The sequence below is a fragment of the Asparagus officinalis genome, chromosome 3, assembly GCF_001876935.1.
Source record: "Asparagus officinalis chromosome 3, Aspof.V1, whole genome shotgun sequence".
Taxonomy (NCBI): Eukaryota; Viridiplantae; Streptophyta; class Magnoliopsida; order Asparagales; family Asparagaceae; genus Asparagus; species Asparagus officinalis.
This window is the reverse complement of record NC_033796.1, coordinates 34234142-34250267: the sequence shown is the minus strand read 5'-3', so window position 1 is coordinate 34250267 and position 16126 is coordinate 34234142. Positions and strand designations below refer to the sequence as shown.

Below are 16126 nucleotides of genomic sequence, written 5' to 3'. Positions count from 1 at the left end.
AATAAAAATTAAAAAATTTAATTAGTGTGCGTGTATACGTATACGCCCACACACATACATACATTACATATAAAAGAGAATTGCCTTATCAAAACTTTTGATTTTCTTTTTTACCCTTTTAAGTTTGATAATTCTCAAATATGTCGTTAGTTGTAATTAATCATTCACTAATTATATATAATCTCTTATTAATAATACATTTCCTCACTTTTTCAAAACCTTTGGTCACACTATTATTTTATTATGTTATTTAATAGAAAATTTAAAATTTATCCCTAATTTATCTTCACATAATATTCAAAATTCTAGAAAAACTAAAAATAATAACAATTCATTAGGCTTATGCCTTACAATTTTGGGTTTCACCTCTTATGGAGAACTACCCATTACCTTGCATCTTATTAGTCTTTTAATCGTATGACGAAAGAATGAAAAAAATTGCATCTATTCTAATTGTAATAGTATTGATAGTGTAATGATTTTAATAGTATTTTTAAATTAATAAATTACATTGTAATTTAATAATTATACAATTTAGTAAATCGTTTACTATAATAAACTAATTATTAAATTTAAAATAAAGTTACTAATACTATTATAATTATGTCAAGTATAATATTATTATATTTAAAAGAGAATAAACTATTTAATATATTATAAATATTTTAATAAATTATGAATAAAGTATAATAATTATCCACGCTATAATAATTAATCATATAGTTATTTATACACAGTTTATCGTACAATTTATTCATTTAAAGAAAATTGTAATTTTTTAGAATTTATATTGCTATACATTTTACAACGAACAAAAAAAATTTTAAAAACATGAAATAAAATAGGTATACTCTTGTGCAAAGCATGCGCACTATACTAGTATTATATCATATTGGTATTTTTTGTTGACCTTGATGGTCAAATAGGCCCACATCGAGAAAATTTTGAAAATTAGCCCCTCAAATATTCACTATTTTGATATTAGTCCCCCGAATCATTAAAATTTGAAAATAGTTTATCTATTTAACTTAATTACAAACTTAAACTCATTTCAAACTCTCACTGTCTCCATTTCATCCCTCACAAGCCCTCTTTATCTATTTAACTCAATTACAAATCCAAAACTCATTTCAATCTCTCTTCTTATTCATTTCATCCCCTTAACAACCCAAAACCCATTTCACTCAATCAATCCAAACTCATTACAACCTCCCATCTTCTCCATTTCATCCACTTACACAAGCCCTTACCCATTTAATTCAATTATAAATTCAAACTCATTCAAACTTTTGGGTTTGAAATGGAGAAGATAAGAGTTTAAAATGAGTGGATTTGCAATTAAGTTAAAGGGTGGCACTAAGGACACACGCCAAACCACATCCCAAAACCACACCCCCTCTCTCATATGCTACAGTACACCGGGTCCCACATGGAATTTTAAAATTTTAAAATGCCATGTGGGGCCGGTGTACTGTAGCATATGAGAGAGGGGGTGTGATTTGGGATGTGGTTGGGGGTGTACCCTGTCATTTTCCTAAGTTAAATGGGTAAGAAGTTGGTATTTTATGTTGAAATTCGTGAAAACAACCATGGCTTTAACTGACGATGCCGAGTATCTTTCCTTCATCTATTGACTTACTAAACACCCAGGGGCGGAGCCACCCTTATTCAAAGTAGTGCACTTGAACCACCTCAAAATTACAAATTCCCTACATATATTATAAATATCAGCAATATATCAAAGTGGGTCTAATCCCAGTGGCTTAGGGAATGGAGAATAGAACGTTTATGTCAAATGGTCTTGGGTTCCAAACCTGTGCACTCCATTTAAAATTTCTATTTTTCATACTCTTCAGTCTTCTCTTCTTTGTTTCCCTCTATTTTTAGTAATACACATTTCGTTTTGTCCCTGTTTCCCCTCTATTTCTTTGTTTACTCTTCTCTTCTTTTGTTTATTTTGCACCTCTAACTTTTTTTAAAATCTCTATTTGTTTATTAATTTACCCCCATCGTCGATTAAACTTTTGATTGTTTATTTCGAACCACCACTCAAAACGCCGTAGATCCGCCACTGTAAACACCCTGATTTGGCTTCAATTTTAGACCTCCCAACAGAAATATATAGATTCTAGAAACGCTCTAATCATTGTTATGAAGTCAAACCAACTTATTAAGCTTAATGAAATCCCTTTCAAATCAAGACCTTGTGAAGGAACAGTGTCTTTTGAGTGTAGTAAGATACTTATGCATCCACCTCATGGGTATAAGATATTATTCCCCAATAACATTTTTGGGGCAAGAAAGTTATGAAAAGGCTAATGTCATAAAACGCCCCTTCACCTTGGATAATTTCCCAAAAACCCTTTTTAACTTTCAAAATATCAAAAAACCTCCTCTAAGTTTAGGGGTTATCAGAAAATCCCCTTTAGCTTTAGAATTTTATCAGAAAATTCCCCTAACTTAGGGGAGCTTTCTAATAAAATCTCAAAGTTAAAGGGTATTTTGTGATAATCCCTATACTTAAGGGGTTTTCAGAGACTTGGGGAGTTTTCCGATGATCAGCCAAAGTTAAGGGGGTTTATCTAAATATTTACCATGATGGAAACCACTATAGCTAGCGAAACCAGGGTCTCAAGTAAAATTCTCAGAACAAAAGGTTCCTTTTGCTACTTATTAATCCCGCACACAGATTTGGCGCCCAATTTCTCACTAAGCTCCTTCTGACATTCTAAATTTGCAACGTCTCCACAAAATCGCTACAAAATCTGCAACAATTCTCTCTTTTTCTCTCTCAAAGCTGAAACAGAAATATCAAGCGATCCATGGAATCATCATCAGCAGCAGCAGCAGCAGCAAGCGAAGAGGGCTGCAGGGCAGCTATCTGGTCGGCGACGACGAATTGGATCGCCGATGGATCTCTCGACGACGCTATCTCCTTCGACACTTCGGAAGAGATCGAGGACGAGCAAGAAGCGAAGCCTGTTCTCCTCCTGAGGCCTGAGACCGACGACCCCCCTCCCTGTGAGATCACCAGTAAGTGGGTAAATTTTCTAGGGTTTATGTCTTTTTTTTGTGAATCTTGAATGATATTTGCGATGGCTGTTGGAATTACTTTAGTTTGACGTAGTTCTTGTAATTGAGGAAATTAAATGGGCTTGTTGAAGCTCTGTTATTGTTTTGATAAAGGTGGTATCAAACTCATTGAGGTTAGAATTTATGGGAAATTTGTTTTAAAGTATTAGATTCAAAGTTAAGATTCCGAACCTTAAGTTAAGTGTGCCAGTCATTTAGAGAATTGGTGAATAATATTTTATATGAAATAGTTGTTGGGTTCGATTAATCCAACGAACCCATGTGGCCCAACCTACTCGATTTTGGATTTGATTTAAAGTTGTCATTGATTCAAGTTAGGATCAGGATGCTAACCACATGGTCTGGTTAGACAGTTTCATGTTTATCAAGTTGGGTGGTTATCTTGAATATTTAAAGGATAAGATCGACCGGAGTGTAATCCCACGGTTGTGATTAAACCATGATGGGTAGGGTTAATCATAAATATCTATATAAAGGGTGGGAGTCCCTCCTCTCAACCGTATGCAGAAAAGAGACATAATTCTCATCATTGGCTACGGGAGGAGAGAGGAGAAGACTTCCACTATTTTCGTCGGTGAACGGTAATTTAGATCTATATTTCTAGTTCAATTTCTCATGCCTAGATCATTAAATTATCCAACAGTGGTATCAGAGCCTGTTTGTGCATGAATTTTTTGATCTAGAATTAAAGTTTTTGGTCTCTTTTCTCCGTCGTCATCAAAGGAATTTCGGATTGATTAATTGAAAAAAATCATGCATCTGGGAGAAGTTCTCCGGCCATGGCTAATATAATATTTTTTAAAGATTTTATGTTGGCCACTAGCCCCTTTGATTTTTTTTGGCCATGGCTGGAGCTGTCTTCATGCCGTCATTGATTTCAATGACTCATCATATTGGATTTGCATCTACCTTTGCATCTGGATTTGCATATTGGCCGTGGTCTTTGGAGGTGGAGACAGTCCCTCCTCTGCCGTTCTGGATTAATTAAGGAAAAAAAAAGTTTTTTTTTTATGTTGTTCTGTCATGGCCGCATCTCCTTCACAGATGCTGTTCGAAGCGATTGAAATCCTCGCGGAAGAATGGCGCCGGTGTCGGTTGCGGCCGGCGTTGGGTGCCGGCGATGGTGTGGCTGTTTGGGTCGGGTGGGATTAGGGTTAGGGTTAGGGTTAGGTTTTTTAATTAGGGTTATAATTAGATTAATTAGTATAATTAAATACCATTTATTATTTGAGTTATATAACCCTATAACCCTTTAAGCCAGACCCGATCCAGTATGTTAGGACATGACCCGCTACAGTAATGGGTCAGATCCATTAATTTCCAGACCCGACCCATTACAGTTTTGACCATTCATTTTATTTTGGTCGTTACAGATCCGTTTTAAGTCCAATTTGAGCCCATAAATAGTCGTTGGAAAGATCATTCTGTGTACTTTTTAACTACATAGTTTTTATTTTCATTTTATAAAGTTTTATACAGGAATTTGAACAATTCATAAAGATTATTGTATGCACATAAAGATAACTGATTTACCCTAACTATATCCTTAATTCAGGTGGGGTAAATATTTGGGTTCATGATAAAACGGATTACAGTATTAGATCAACCTATGGGGTTAAGGAAGATCAGTAAAACAGTCACTTAGAAATTATGATAGAGCATGTTAGTGTCTTGCCCAAAGGTGACCAACCTATAATACCCTAATTTTCTAAGGTTGAGTTTAGTCTCATTTGGACTGGAAGGTTGCACTTATCTGTGGGTGGACTACTAGTCTTGCCCAAAGGTGTCTAGAAAATCCCCTACAAGATAAGTGGTGCAGGATAGTTGAAACATGTCAGTGAGAGGAGAATAACACTATTGCCCAAAGGTTAGGAAGTGTTCAAATCAAACTGACACTGTGTAGGCTAGTTCTGTATGTGATTATATATCACATTTAGGGGGCGAATAGCATGTCAAATCACTTGCCCAAAGGTGTGATGAGATGATGCACTCGTCTGTCCCGCAGAGTGGAAGGTTGCATACGTAAAACACTCTGACCCATCCATTCTAACCCTAAATTGGATGACGTAAAACACTCTGACCCATCCATTCTAACCCTAAATTGGATGTGGAAATATTAAAGTTAATAAAATTAAAGGTCTCATTTGATTTAACCCTAAATTGGATGTGGAAATATTAAAGTTAATAAAATTAAAGGTCTCATTTGATTTATACGTCCATGATTTAATGCAAATGGACGAACAGTTTATCCAGAAGCATCTGATTGGGATTGAGCCCCTCACCAGTTCCAACTATAGCAACTAGAAGATGCAAGTTGAAATAGTACTTGGGTGTCTTGACTACGACTATGTTCTCACTGAAGATAAGCTAGAAGAGCCTAATGAGTCATCAAGTCAATCTGAAATATGATGGAAGTAGTGATATTAATTACAAGGCACTGGATGTTTTCAAGATCTTTTAAGCTGAAGTTGAAAACAATTTTAAAAAAAAATTATTTAAATCTGTACGTTCTGATCGAGGTGGGGAATTCTATCTTAAAAACGATCAGGACGGCACAAATCATGGTCCTTTCATTGAGTACTTGAGGTCACAAGGCATTGTTCCTTAGTACACTCTCTCAAGTTCTCCGCATCAAAATGGAGTAGCTGAAAGAAGAAATCGTGTTTATCAAGATGATGTTCGCAGCATGATGAGTCATTCTGATTTGCCTAGAAGTTTTTGGGGTGATACATTGAAGACAACTGTATATATCATCAATCGTTTTCCTTGTAAGGCGGTAGCTGAGACCCCGTTCAAGCTTTGGACTGGCAGGGATCCTAGTCTTGGTCATCTACGTGTTTGGGGATGTCCAGTAGAGGCGCGACCTTATAATCCAGACATTAAGAAATTAGAAGCCCGAACAGTGTCGTGTCATTTTATCGGTTATCCTGTAAGATCTAAGGGCTACAGGTTCTATTGTTCTTCTCGGTCTACCCAGTTCTTCGAGAAACAGCATGCTGAGTTTTTGGAAGACCCTAATGCTTCTTTAGAATATCGTGATCTGAGTTTTGAGGAAGTTTTAGAAGATGAGCAGTCGCTTCCGCTATTAGATGTCATTTCTAGATTCCTCACTCTTTCATATAGCTTTCCACCTCCTCCTCCAGTTCAAGAAACCTTTGTACCTGCGAAAGAGCCACAACCTGTTAGAAGATCCTCTAGTGTCAGAAGATCTTCCATACCTGATGACTATGGGGTCTATCCTCAAGAAAGTGGATGCATTGATCCAGAATACGATGATCCCTCATCATACTCAAAAGCTAGAGACAACTATCATGCAACTGATTGGCTGAAGGCTATGGAAGAAGAGCTTCAGTCAATGGAAAAGAACTCTGTTTGGGAGTTAGTACATTTGCTGAACAAAGCTAGAGCGATGGAATGCAAATGGGTCTTCAAGACCAAAAGGGATTATGAAGGAAACATTGAGAGATTTAAGGCCAAGGCTAGTGGCCAAGGATTTCAAGCAGAGAGAAAGGATTGACTACGTCGATATTTTTTCTCCAGTATCTAAGAAAGATTCTCTCAGGATAGTTCTTGCTCTCGTCGTCCATTTTGATCTTGAGCTCCATCAGATGGATGTCAAAACGACATTCTTGAATGGAGATCGGAATGAGAAAACTTTATGGCTCATCCTGAAGGATTTGCAGTTAAAGGAGATCTGGTCTGTAGATTGAAGAAGTCAATATATGGTCTCAAACAGGCTTCCAGACAATGGTACTTAAAATTTCATCAAGTGATAACATCAAATGGCTTCCGAGAGAATCCTGTTGATCGTCGCATATACCTCAAAATCAGTGGGAGCCGATTTCTCATTCTAGTATTATATATAGATGATATATTGCTTGCTAGCAACAATATTCATCTCCTATATGAGACTAAAGTTTTTTCTTTCGAGGCATTTTAATATGTAAGACCTCGGAGATGCTCATTATGTTTTGGGCATCAAGATCCATAGAGATCGAAGTAAAGGCTTGTTGGGCTTATCTCAAAGGGATTATGTTGAGAAAGTCCTTCAGCGATATGGAATGAAGCTTTGTGCACCAGGTGAAGCCCCAGTTGTCAAAGGAGATATGTTCAACAAATCTCAATGCCTACGAAATGAAGTTGAGCGTAGGCTCGTGAACTCTGAGGAGTATGTCTTTGCAGTTGGCAGTCTAATGTATGCAGTGCCATGCATTAGGCCAGACATTAGTTATATCATGGGAATATTAGGCATGTTTCAGCATATTGGAAAGCTGTAAAGAAGGTGTTACCGTATTTACAGAGGACCAAGGATTTCAAGTTGGTCTACAGAAGGTCTAAAAATCTAGAAGTCGTCAGTTATTCAGATTCAGATTTCGCAGGATGTGCTGATAGCAGAAAATCAACATCAGGTTATATATTTCTGCTCGCTGGAGGAGCAATTTCCTGGAAAAGTGTCAAGCAACCCTTAGTGACGACATCTACCATGGAGGCAGAGTATGTTGCTGTTTTTGAAGCAACATTGCATGCCTCTTGGCTCAAGAATTTTATCAGTGAACTAAAGGTGGTGGATTCCATTCAGAGACCAGTAAAGTTGTATTGTGACAATCAGGCAGTCGTACAGTTTGTAAAGAACAAGAATTTTTCTAGCAGGAATAAGCACATCGGTGTGAAGTACTTGTTAGTCCTTGATAAGGTCGAACAAGGATTGATTGAGGTTCCTCATCTGCCGACTCAGTTGATGATTGTTGATCCTTTGACCAATGGAATTTCTCCAGGGCTCTTCAAGGAACATGTCTCTAGTATAGGTGTTTTAGAGTCTTTCGATCTATATGATCAGTGAGATTTAGTTCTCGTGGTAGTTTTGTTTTATTTTCAAGTACTATATTCTGGATTTCTTTGAGCTCATAAAGAAACTATTGTGCTAATTTTTAGCAGTTTGATATTTTTCAAGCATTGTGTTCTTGGTCATTGTTGCTTGATATATATTTTAAAGTAAAGAAAACTAAAGTTTTAAGTAAAGAGTTTCAAGTTAAACCTAAAGAAACTCGAATTAAAGATAGTGGTCCATAGAGTCATAAAGGTTAAAGTAAAGAGACTCTTAAATTTGTGCAGAAGCTGAATATGATTGGGCATCATATTTGAGGCTTTCGTTCTGGACTAAAGGTGATGGTTTTCACATGGCGGATGCCGGTAAAAGTTTCAGAACGGCATACATGTTTGTGTATGTTGCAGAGGACACTTAAGGGCGTACATCGGATTTGACCATAAGGGATGTACGACTCTATTACACTCCACTAAAACCACCATAAGGAAAATATCTTTAGAACATTAGTGGTACTAGCGGTTGGACCGTGGAGTGACCTTGTGCCATATTAGAGCATATAGTGTTTTCACGATCAACCATTAGTGGTACTTTTGTTTTAAGTAAAAGGTTTCAGAAACTATCCCAGTTAGAATCATGGCAACAAGTTGTTTTCTAAAATAAATGGGTGCGCACCCGACTTTTAAAAGTTTTTGAAAATTTAAATGTTTTTTAAAATTAAAATGAGGTATGTTGTGCCAAGTGGGAGATTGTTGGGTTCGATTAATCCAACGAACCCATGTGGCCCAACCTACTCGATTTTGGATTTGATTTAAAGTTGTCATTGATTCAAGTTAGGATCAGGATGCTAACCACATGGTCTGGTTAGACAGTTTCATGTTTATCAAGTTGGGTGGTTATCTTGAATATTTAAAGGATAGGATCGATCGGAGTGTAATCCCACGGTTGTGATTAAACCATGATGGGTAGGGTTAATCATAAATATCTATATAAAGGGTGGGAGTCCCTCCTCTCAACCGTATGCAGAAAAGAGACATAATTCTCATCATTGGCTACGGGAGGAGAGAGGAGAAGACTTCCACTATTTTCGTCGGTGAACGGTAATTTAGATCTATATTTCTAGTTCAATTTCTCATGCCTAGATCATTAAATTATCCAACAATAGTAAGATGAACAGGTTGGAGATTAAGAAAGAAACCTTGGATGAAGAAGGGATGGATATGTGGACATGGCTCTTAGGGCATAATGTTCAAGGTTTTCTGTTGATGATAAAGGCATAAAATAGTGGTAGAGGAAATTCTTTGAAATTTGAAGGTAGGAATTGTGTAAATGACATTATTGAAATAGATTCTAAGTTAGATAATTTTCTCAAAGAATTCTAGAAATACCGGACACTATTTTTGACCTCCAAATTGTATGATTCAGTGTACTCCGTAAGTTTTGCTTCCTACATTTTAAAAAAAAAAGAAAGAAAGAAAGAAAAAGGGGGAAAAAATCTGTCCACTAGGACCTGAGCAGAGATCGCCTTAAATTGGGGTATCAACCTATGGAAGAAATAAAAAGACTAGAGTAATAAAATGAAGTTTTAATAATGTATTTTCTCTAATAATAATAGATTAGCAAGAAGTTTTTCTTGGTCATTTCATATTAGTGCTCTCCCTTTTTTTGCCAACTTTAGGTGATTCTCCTTTCTTTTGTTTGAGATGTGTAGAGTATAGAATTAACCCTTAACCGTCATCACTATTTAGGAGCTATCACAAGTTCAAAGTCTTGCTGTAATGTAAGCGTACTTGAGAAGATGCATAAATGTCTTGTTGAATCATAAACCACTTGTGTTCGGCTGTTTTTATAGTCTCGCACATGACATTCACCTGTGTTGATTGTACTCACGTACCTTACAGGACATTGACTGTTTATAGTTTGCCTTTCTCTAATTTCTCCATCTATGATTCTATGCAATATGTGCTACTTGGGAACAACATGCAACCATTGTATTGAAAAGACATGAGCTTCAGATATAATAGACAATTCCTATTACATTGTTTTGACCTTTTAGGCACTGCTATGCTTAAACCTGAAAGGTTGTGCAGCGTGCGCTATCAGCCAACCGGGCTACTTTACTGTCTCTCTTTTACTAGGCCAATAGCCTGTAATTGTTTTTTTTTGAAAGAAAAACAAGGGGTATCCCCCGTTCATTCATAGTCAAAAGTATTAAGTACAAAAAGTTATCAGATACGAACTGTATCCATGTTGGAAATTAGAAAAAAGAGTGTCTAATAATTAGGGATGTATAACTTTCTTCCTCCAGGGATCCATGAAGATGAAGAGAGGGCCTTGCCGTCATTCATCGTTGACACAGATATGGGGAGGAACAAAAGCCAGCTATACATATAATTATCAGAAACTAAATTTTCTATTAACCAACAAACAAAACAAATCCAAAAATATAATTATCAGAAACTAAATTTTCTATTAACCAACAAACAAAACAAATCCAAAAAAGAAAATATATACAGTCTAACAAAACAACTGCAATTTTCTATTAACCAACAAACAAAACAAATCCAAAAAAGAAAATATATACAGTCTAACAAAACAACTGCTGTTAGCTTCTGACTGAATTGTCACTGGCTTGTATGATCTCTGACCCTTGATATAGGATTGATCTCAAGTTCAACTGATATCCTTGCAGCAGATCTTTTATTCACTCCTGTCCAATCATAGATACCAGATATAGCAAGATTAATAATAGAGATATAAGAGTAATTAACCTGCTCAAAAATAAGTCTGTTTCTTGTGTTCCATATACTCCAACAAACTGCAGAAAAGATGGTTCGCCATAAATGACCCTTAACACTTTTAAGAGATTCCACTCTGTAAATGAGATCATCAAAGGTTGTCGGCCAAGTAAAGTGAAGATAATAAGATTTAAAATGATTCCAGACTTGTTGAGATATAGGTCATAAGAGAAAAAGATGATCTCTAGATTCAATACTTGTGCCACAGAGAGAGCAATTGGTATCTCCCTGCGATCCCTTGATCAGGAGGTTATCTTTGGTGTTCAGTCTATTAAAAGATAATAACCAAGTGAAGATTCTCACTTTGCTAGGAAGAATTACATTCCTGGTGGTTTTGTAAAATGCAAATTTGATGCCTCTAGAGATTAGGAAGTTGTAGAAAGAGTTGACAGAGAAAACACCATTAGATGAAAGATACCATCTGGGTGTATCATGTTGATTGTTGACACTTATCCCACATAATAAGTTCAGAAGATCAGACTTGGCTGTTTGAGATTCCTGGGATAAACATCTCCTCAATAAAGGTCTCCAATGCCATAAATTATTGTGTAGGTTGCCTTGATTACGTACAGATACATTTGAGGAGTATCTTAGTTGGGAAATGGTTGGAAAAAAACTGGATAAAGTATTGTAACCAATCCATTTATCTTCCCAGAATCTGATATGAGTGCCAGAACCAAGCGACCAAGAGATGTTGTTAGTTTGACCAGCATGTTTTGGCAGGATATCTTGCCTTTTTTTTATGTGAATTTATCCCACATTCATATTTTTTGAATTGAGTTAAAAAGGGTCATAAATTAGGGTCTCATTGGTTTATGGGCAATTATTGAAGTTGTATTCAACATCTAGAGAGGTTAACTATTTTACATGCAAATTTTCATAAATAATAATATATGGCTGGGGGGAATTTACTGGAAGTTTCTGAAGGTGTATCCTGTGTCTCAATGCTGTTCTTTACCGTGAACGTTGATGCACTGGTGAAATTAACATTTCACCTCATATTTTGTTTTTTACTCGCATGAGGATTATCAATTACTTATCCATTTCTATACTGCAGTTTGTTTCAGGAAAAAACATGAGATTTACAGGGTTTATGTGCGTAGTACTGCCCGAGTGTATGAGATGTATTACTCTTCTGATCACGAGGAAAGTAATAAGGAGTACCTGTGCACTGTTCGTTGTGGAGCTGCTGTAAAAGAAGTGCTAGCAGACAGTGTTACTGTCAGAGATACTAACGGATGCAAGGAAAGTCTTAGTAATGGAATTGTGGCAATACCAGAAAAGGTGACTAGGAATAATAGCAATAGTAGCGATGAAGATGGCTGGGTACAAGTCAAGGCTCCTAATACCGTCATGCAAGATGGCAAAGAATATTCCGTGTCAAAGAACTGTGATAATGTCACGGAAAGTCCAAAAATGCAGGCAGTGTGGCATATGCCTATTTGTCTGTTAAATCTTTGTATTTATTAGCTCTTTTTACTTTACTCACTGAAAAGTTAATGCTTGCAGATTCACTACGAGGCAACAGCTGAGATTTCAGACTCCAGTCCTTGTTATTATCTTACACTTCGCCTACTCTCAATTCAAACTAAGGCCTGTGTTCATGTGGAGGAGATCTATGTATATGCTGATCCTGTTGAATCATCTGACTCTGATCCACCTGTTTCCGCGAGTGAGAACTTGGGAGGAAGTTCTTTATTGTCCATGCTAGTTCCTAGCCTCATGCAGCTATCAAAATCAGAGAATAGGCAAAATAATTGTTTCTCCAAAGAGGCAACAGTGTTAAAATATCAGAATGGCATTGAGAGAACAGATCAGACAGCTAGCTTAGGTGTGGAGAATTCTGTGGCGCAAGAAACGTACTCTTGCAAGTCACTAGATCAGGAACGAACCAATATAAAGTCAGATGTACGATTGGAATCAAAGAAGGAAGTCTCAGCTCTGCACCAGATGCCAAATTCTTTTGATCAAAGTAATAATTGGGCTTACAATCGTCTTGAGAAGGTATTGGATGAGTTGGTTCTAAAAGTAGGAAGAGTAGAAACGTTCTGTTCAAAGTTTGAAGAGAACATGTTGAAACCTCTTAGTTGCATGGAGCAAAGGCTTCAGGAGATGGAACAGAAGCTTGATGCATTGGCTGTAAAGAATCAATCTTCTGAGCAATGTCCTTGTTCCAGGGTTTCTGCCTCAGAATCTAATGGATATGATGTAAAAAACAACAATGGAAATACCAAAGACACAGGATCCGGAGAGGATACAAGTTCTGTTGCCGTATCATCGCCAGGGAATATGGTGGAACCTTCTGTTGCTGTATCTCAAACTCGCCCAGGTCTGACAATAAAGGCACCAGAATTTCTGAATGAAGACGATGACTGTTCTAACACAGGAGATACTGTAGATCCATTCATTGAGGACTTCCCTAAAAGTAAAAAGCCTTTGTCTATTGACAGTGTCTTAGAGTCATCTCTGGCAGCATTCCTGACTTCAACCGCTGCTAAATCTCTTGATTCTATCCCGAATCAGACGACACTTCCTCAGGAGTCGGTTAATAGTAATAACAGTGCCTTGGACAACTTGGTTACCAACTCTTCAGAAAGAGTTGGCTGTGACTCTTTGGGTGCCACAAGGAAAAGAACCTGTTTTTGTGATTCGTTAGTGTGTCCGCGTAATTTAGAAATGGTTAACCTGAATATGGTGACAGAAGGCACAACTTTTGATGACTCAGATATAGTAGCTAATTTGGATGTGTTCTCACCTGCTTGTCCTTCTGAAGCAAATTCAGGTTCCATAGTTATGCCATCGGAGTTCTTGAATATGTATAGTTCTTCTAGTTGCAATGACACTTTAAATTCACCTGATTTGGATTGCACTGAACAATGTCCCAAAATCATTTGTGCTAGGTTCAGTGCCCCTTCAGAGATTTCTAGTATTGGTAGCAATGACTTGTCTGCCTCAACAACTACTGTTTGTGATGGAGCTGATGTGTCACGAATCGAGAATCAGGAAGAAAATGAGATGAAAGATGAGGTCCATTTGGATCCTATACTGAGCATGTCGCATTTTGAAGATACCTTTGAACAAGTAGATCAGACTGGCGTGGAAAGGAGTCAAGGGCTTTCAATTGAGAAAGCTGGTGGAGAGCTTGCTACAGACTTGCATGACGGCACATTAACTGACTTAAATGAAGGAGTCAGTCAGAACTGCCATGATACGAGCAGTGCTGACAACGGTGATGTTGAGAAAGCTGCTCTTCATGACTCCGATGAGCATAGCAGAGAATTGATTGAAGATAGAGGGAGTACTTGTTCAAGCTTTCACGAAACCGATCCAGCTTTTGACGTCAAGAAATCTTTCAGCCATGCTGATGATACTGGAGGCTTTAGCCAGGAGAAATCAAACAAGGAACTGGAAGAGACGATATTCAATGTGAACTTTACTCACGAAAGTAACTGGGTCAGTGGGCTGCCACTTGAGCTCCTGCTCTGTGGGGCGCCTGATGGTAAATTGCCTGTAGTTTCTACTGCAGGTGGTGATAAGGAGCAGCTGAATAAATTGTCATCATCTGGAGGCATAAACTGCGAACGCGATAACAATGGAGTTTTTCTTCCAGAGGTGTCATCACATCCAGAGGGTCCACTGTGTGCCGGGAAATAGGTTTATGGCCATTCCCCAATGTAATCTTGACACTGAAGCGATATACTGGTATGTAATATTCACGCATCATAACTTCGATATCCTTTTGAGTTTCCCTGTGAACGCTATTGTATCACGATGTCCTACTTCATTGGCTTGCCTTTCGGGTTATATGCAAGGCTGCCGAAGCTTGAATTCCCATAATGTGAGGTGTTGTTTGTTTTTGTAAGATACTTTGTTTACTGCTTATAGCTTGTATATATCTCTAATAACATGAAAAAATGTCTTGAGATTTATGGGAGTATGTTTTTGTTTATCCTTTTAATTTTGTGTTCCGCAAATGCTTAGTGTCTGGGTGCACGGTCTCGTCAAACAAATAAAGGATTCCAAGCTGCTGATACCAAAACTGAAATTAAAAGCCCTCGATCTCTCATCAATTCTACTCGTGAACTAAACTGCAATCGATAGGATAAGTTCATATGAGATGTTTCTGTCCTCGTGTATGCTATGGTATCCTATGTTCTTCTAGCCTCTATTCTCCGTTCCCCTTGCATACACAAGTCTCCAAATATAGACAAATCCAGATTGATTTCGGATCCTTTTGAATACAATTCGTAGCCATCCATTAAACGATAAGCTATTGTGGGATTCGGGAAGTAATTTCTTTACTGTCTTAACTACTGAAAAAGGACAAAAAACCATTCAAAATGGTATGAAAGTTGAGCGGAGCAGAGGACCATACCTACCTCTCCCCAAAATCTCCATCCAGGCTACCCCACAATTGGAACCACCCAGCTGCCTGCCAAATCTTGTGAGCCAAAATTGACAAACCAAACTTCGCTCACTTGGCATCACTGATTGTCCCAAAAAAAGGTGAGTTAGAAAATCAAAAGGAATTGTCATTCATCACAGGCTTCATATTACTTCAGGAGAAAGTGAGCATCGATCAGATGAAAAAAAGAAAGAAAGAAAAAAAAAAAAATCAAGACACGCACACAAGAATCATCATCATCCATCACAAAATTGAAGTCTTCAAACATCCAAAGTTCACAACACAATCCAATCTCTCGTTATTCTCCTACGTACATTCATCACTCAGACTTTAACACAGAAGGAAACACGAGTCGCTAGAAGAAAGATCTCTTCGACGGAGCTCTACCCACAGCCCTCATCAAATTTGCGACTTCCAGCACCTTAGCAACCTTGGTCCCCCTCTTCGACTCCGCCGACGCCCGCCTCTCCTCCGCCTTCCTCCGCGCTTTCGCCACGTCGTTCTGCATCTTCTCTATCGCCCTCGCCCTCTGCTCGTCCAATTTCCTCTGCAGTACGTTCAACCAGGATCAAAGACATGTTCGCACTTCAAAAACTCACACACAGATTTCGGGGGTTGAAAAAGGAAGAACGCAGGTGAAAATGTTCCCGGGCGTCTTGGGGAACCAAACTCCGCATATACAGAACAAGCAGTTTTTAATTATTAACGACGCGATTAAGATGTTGTGAGATTTAATTACCAAATTATGATCACTGATGAAATATATTTCAGGTGCAAGAAATTAAAAAAAAAAATACCTCTACTTTCTTCAACCAGGAACTGGCCTTCTCCGTCCGCTCACCCTCCCACCCATTAATGATCACGTCCTCTCTCTTAAACCTGTTGTTAATCTTGGCAATCTCCGCGGTCTGCCAGGCCGCAATCTTAGACTCGACCTCTTCCTTCTTCACCCGATGCACTGAGAACTCCTCCAGGGCACCGTTACTGTTAACAGAGCTCGAGCTCATC

The 16126-nt window shown here is 37.8% G+C and overlaps 2 protein-coding genes across 3 annotated transcripts; one reads left to right on the top strand and one right to left on the bottom strand.

The window, feature by feature from the left end:
• On the top strand, positions 2756–14646 carry LOC109833722. 2 transcript variants are annotated; one of them, XM_020401509.1, is made up of 3 exons: positions 2756–3033; positions 11771–12117; positions 12223–14646. In XM_020401509.1, the coding sequence occupies exons 1-3, from the start codon at positions 2823–2825 to the stop codon at positions 14365–14367; spliced, it is 2703 nt and encodes a 900-aa protein (XP_020257098.1). In that variant the 5' UTR covers positions 2756–2822; the 3' UTR covers positions 14368–14646. The 2 variants fall into 2 exon arrangements, with proteins under 2 accessions (XP_020257098.1, XP_020257097.1); XM_020401508.1 differs by having other exon boundaries at positions 2757–3033; positions 11771–12135.
• Positions 15320–16125, bottom strand: LOC109834928 (remorin 4.1-like). Its single transcript, XM_020402942.1, has 2 exons — positions 15916–16125; positions 15320–15665 (listed from the first exon to the last, which is right to left on the bottom strand). Exons 1-2 carry the CDS (start codon positions 16123–16125, stop codon positions 15474–15476), a joined length of 402 nt encoding a protein of 133 aa, XP_020258531.1. The 3' UTR covers positions 15320–15473.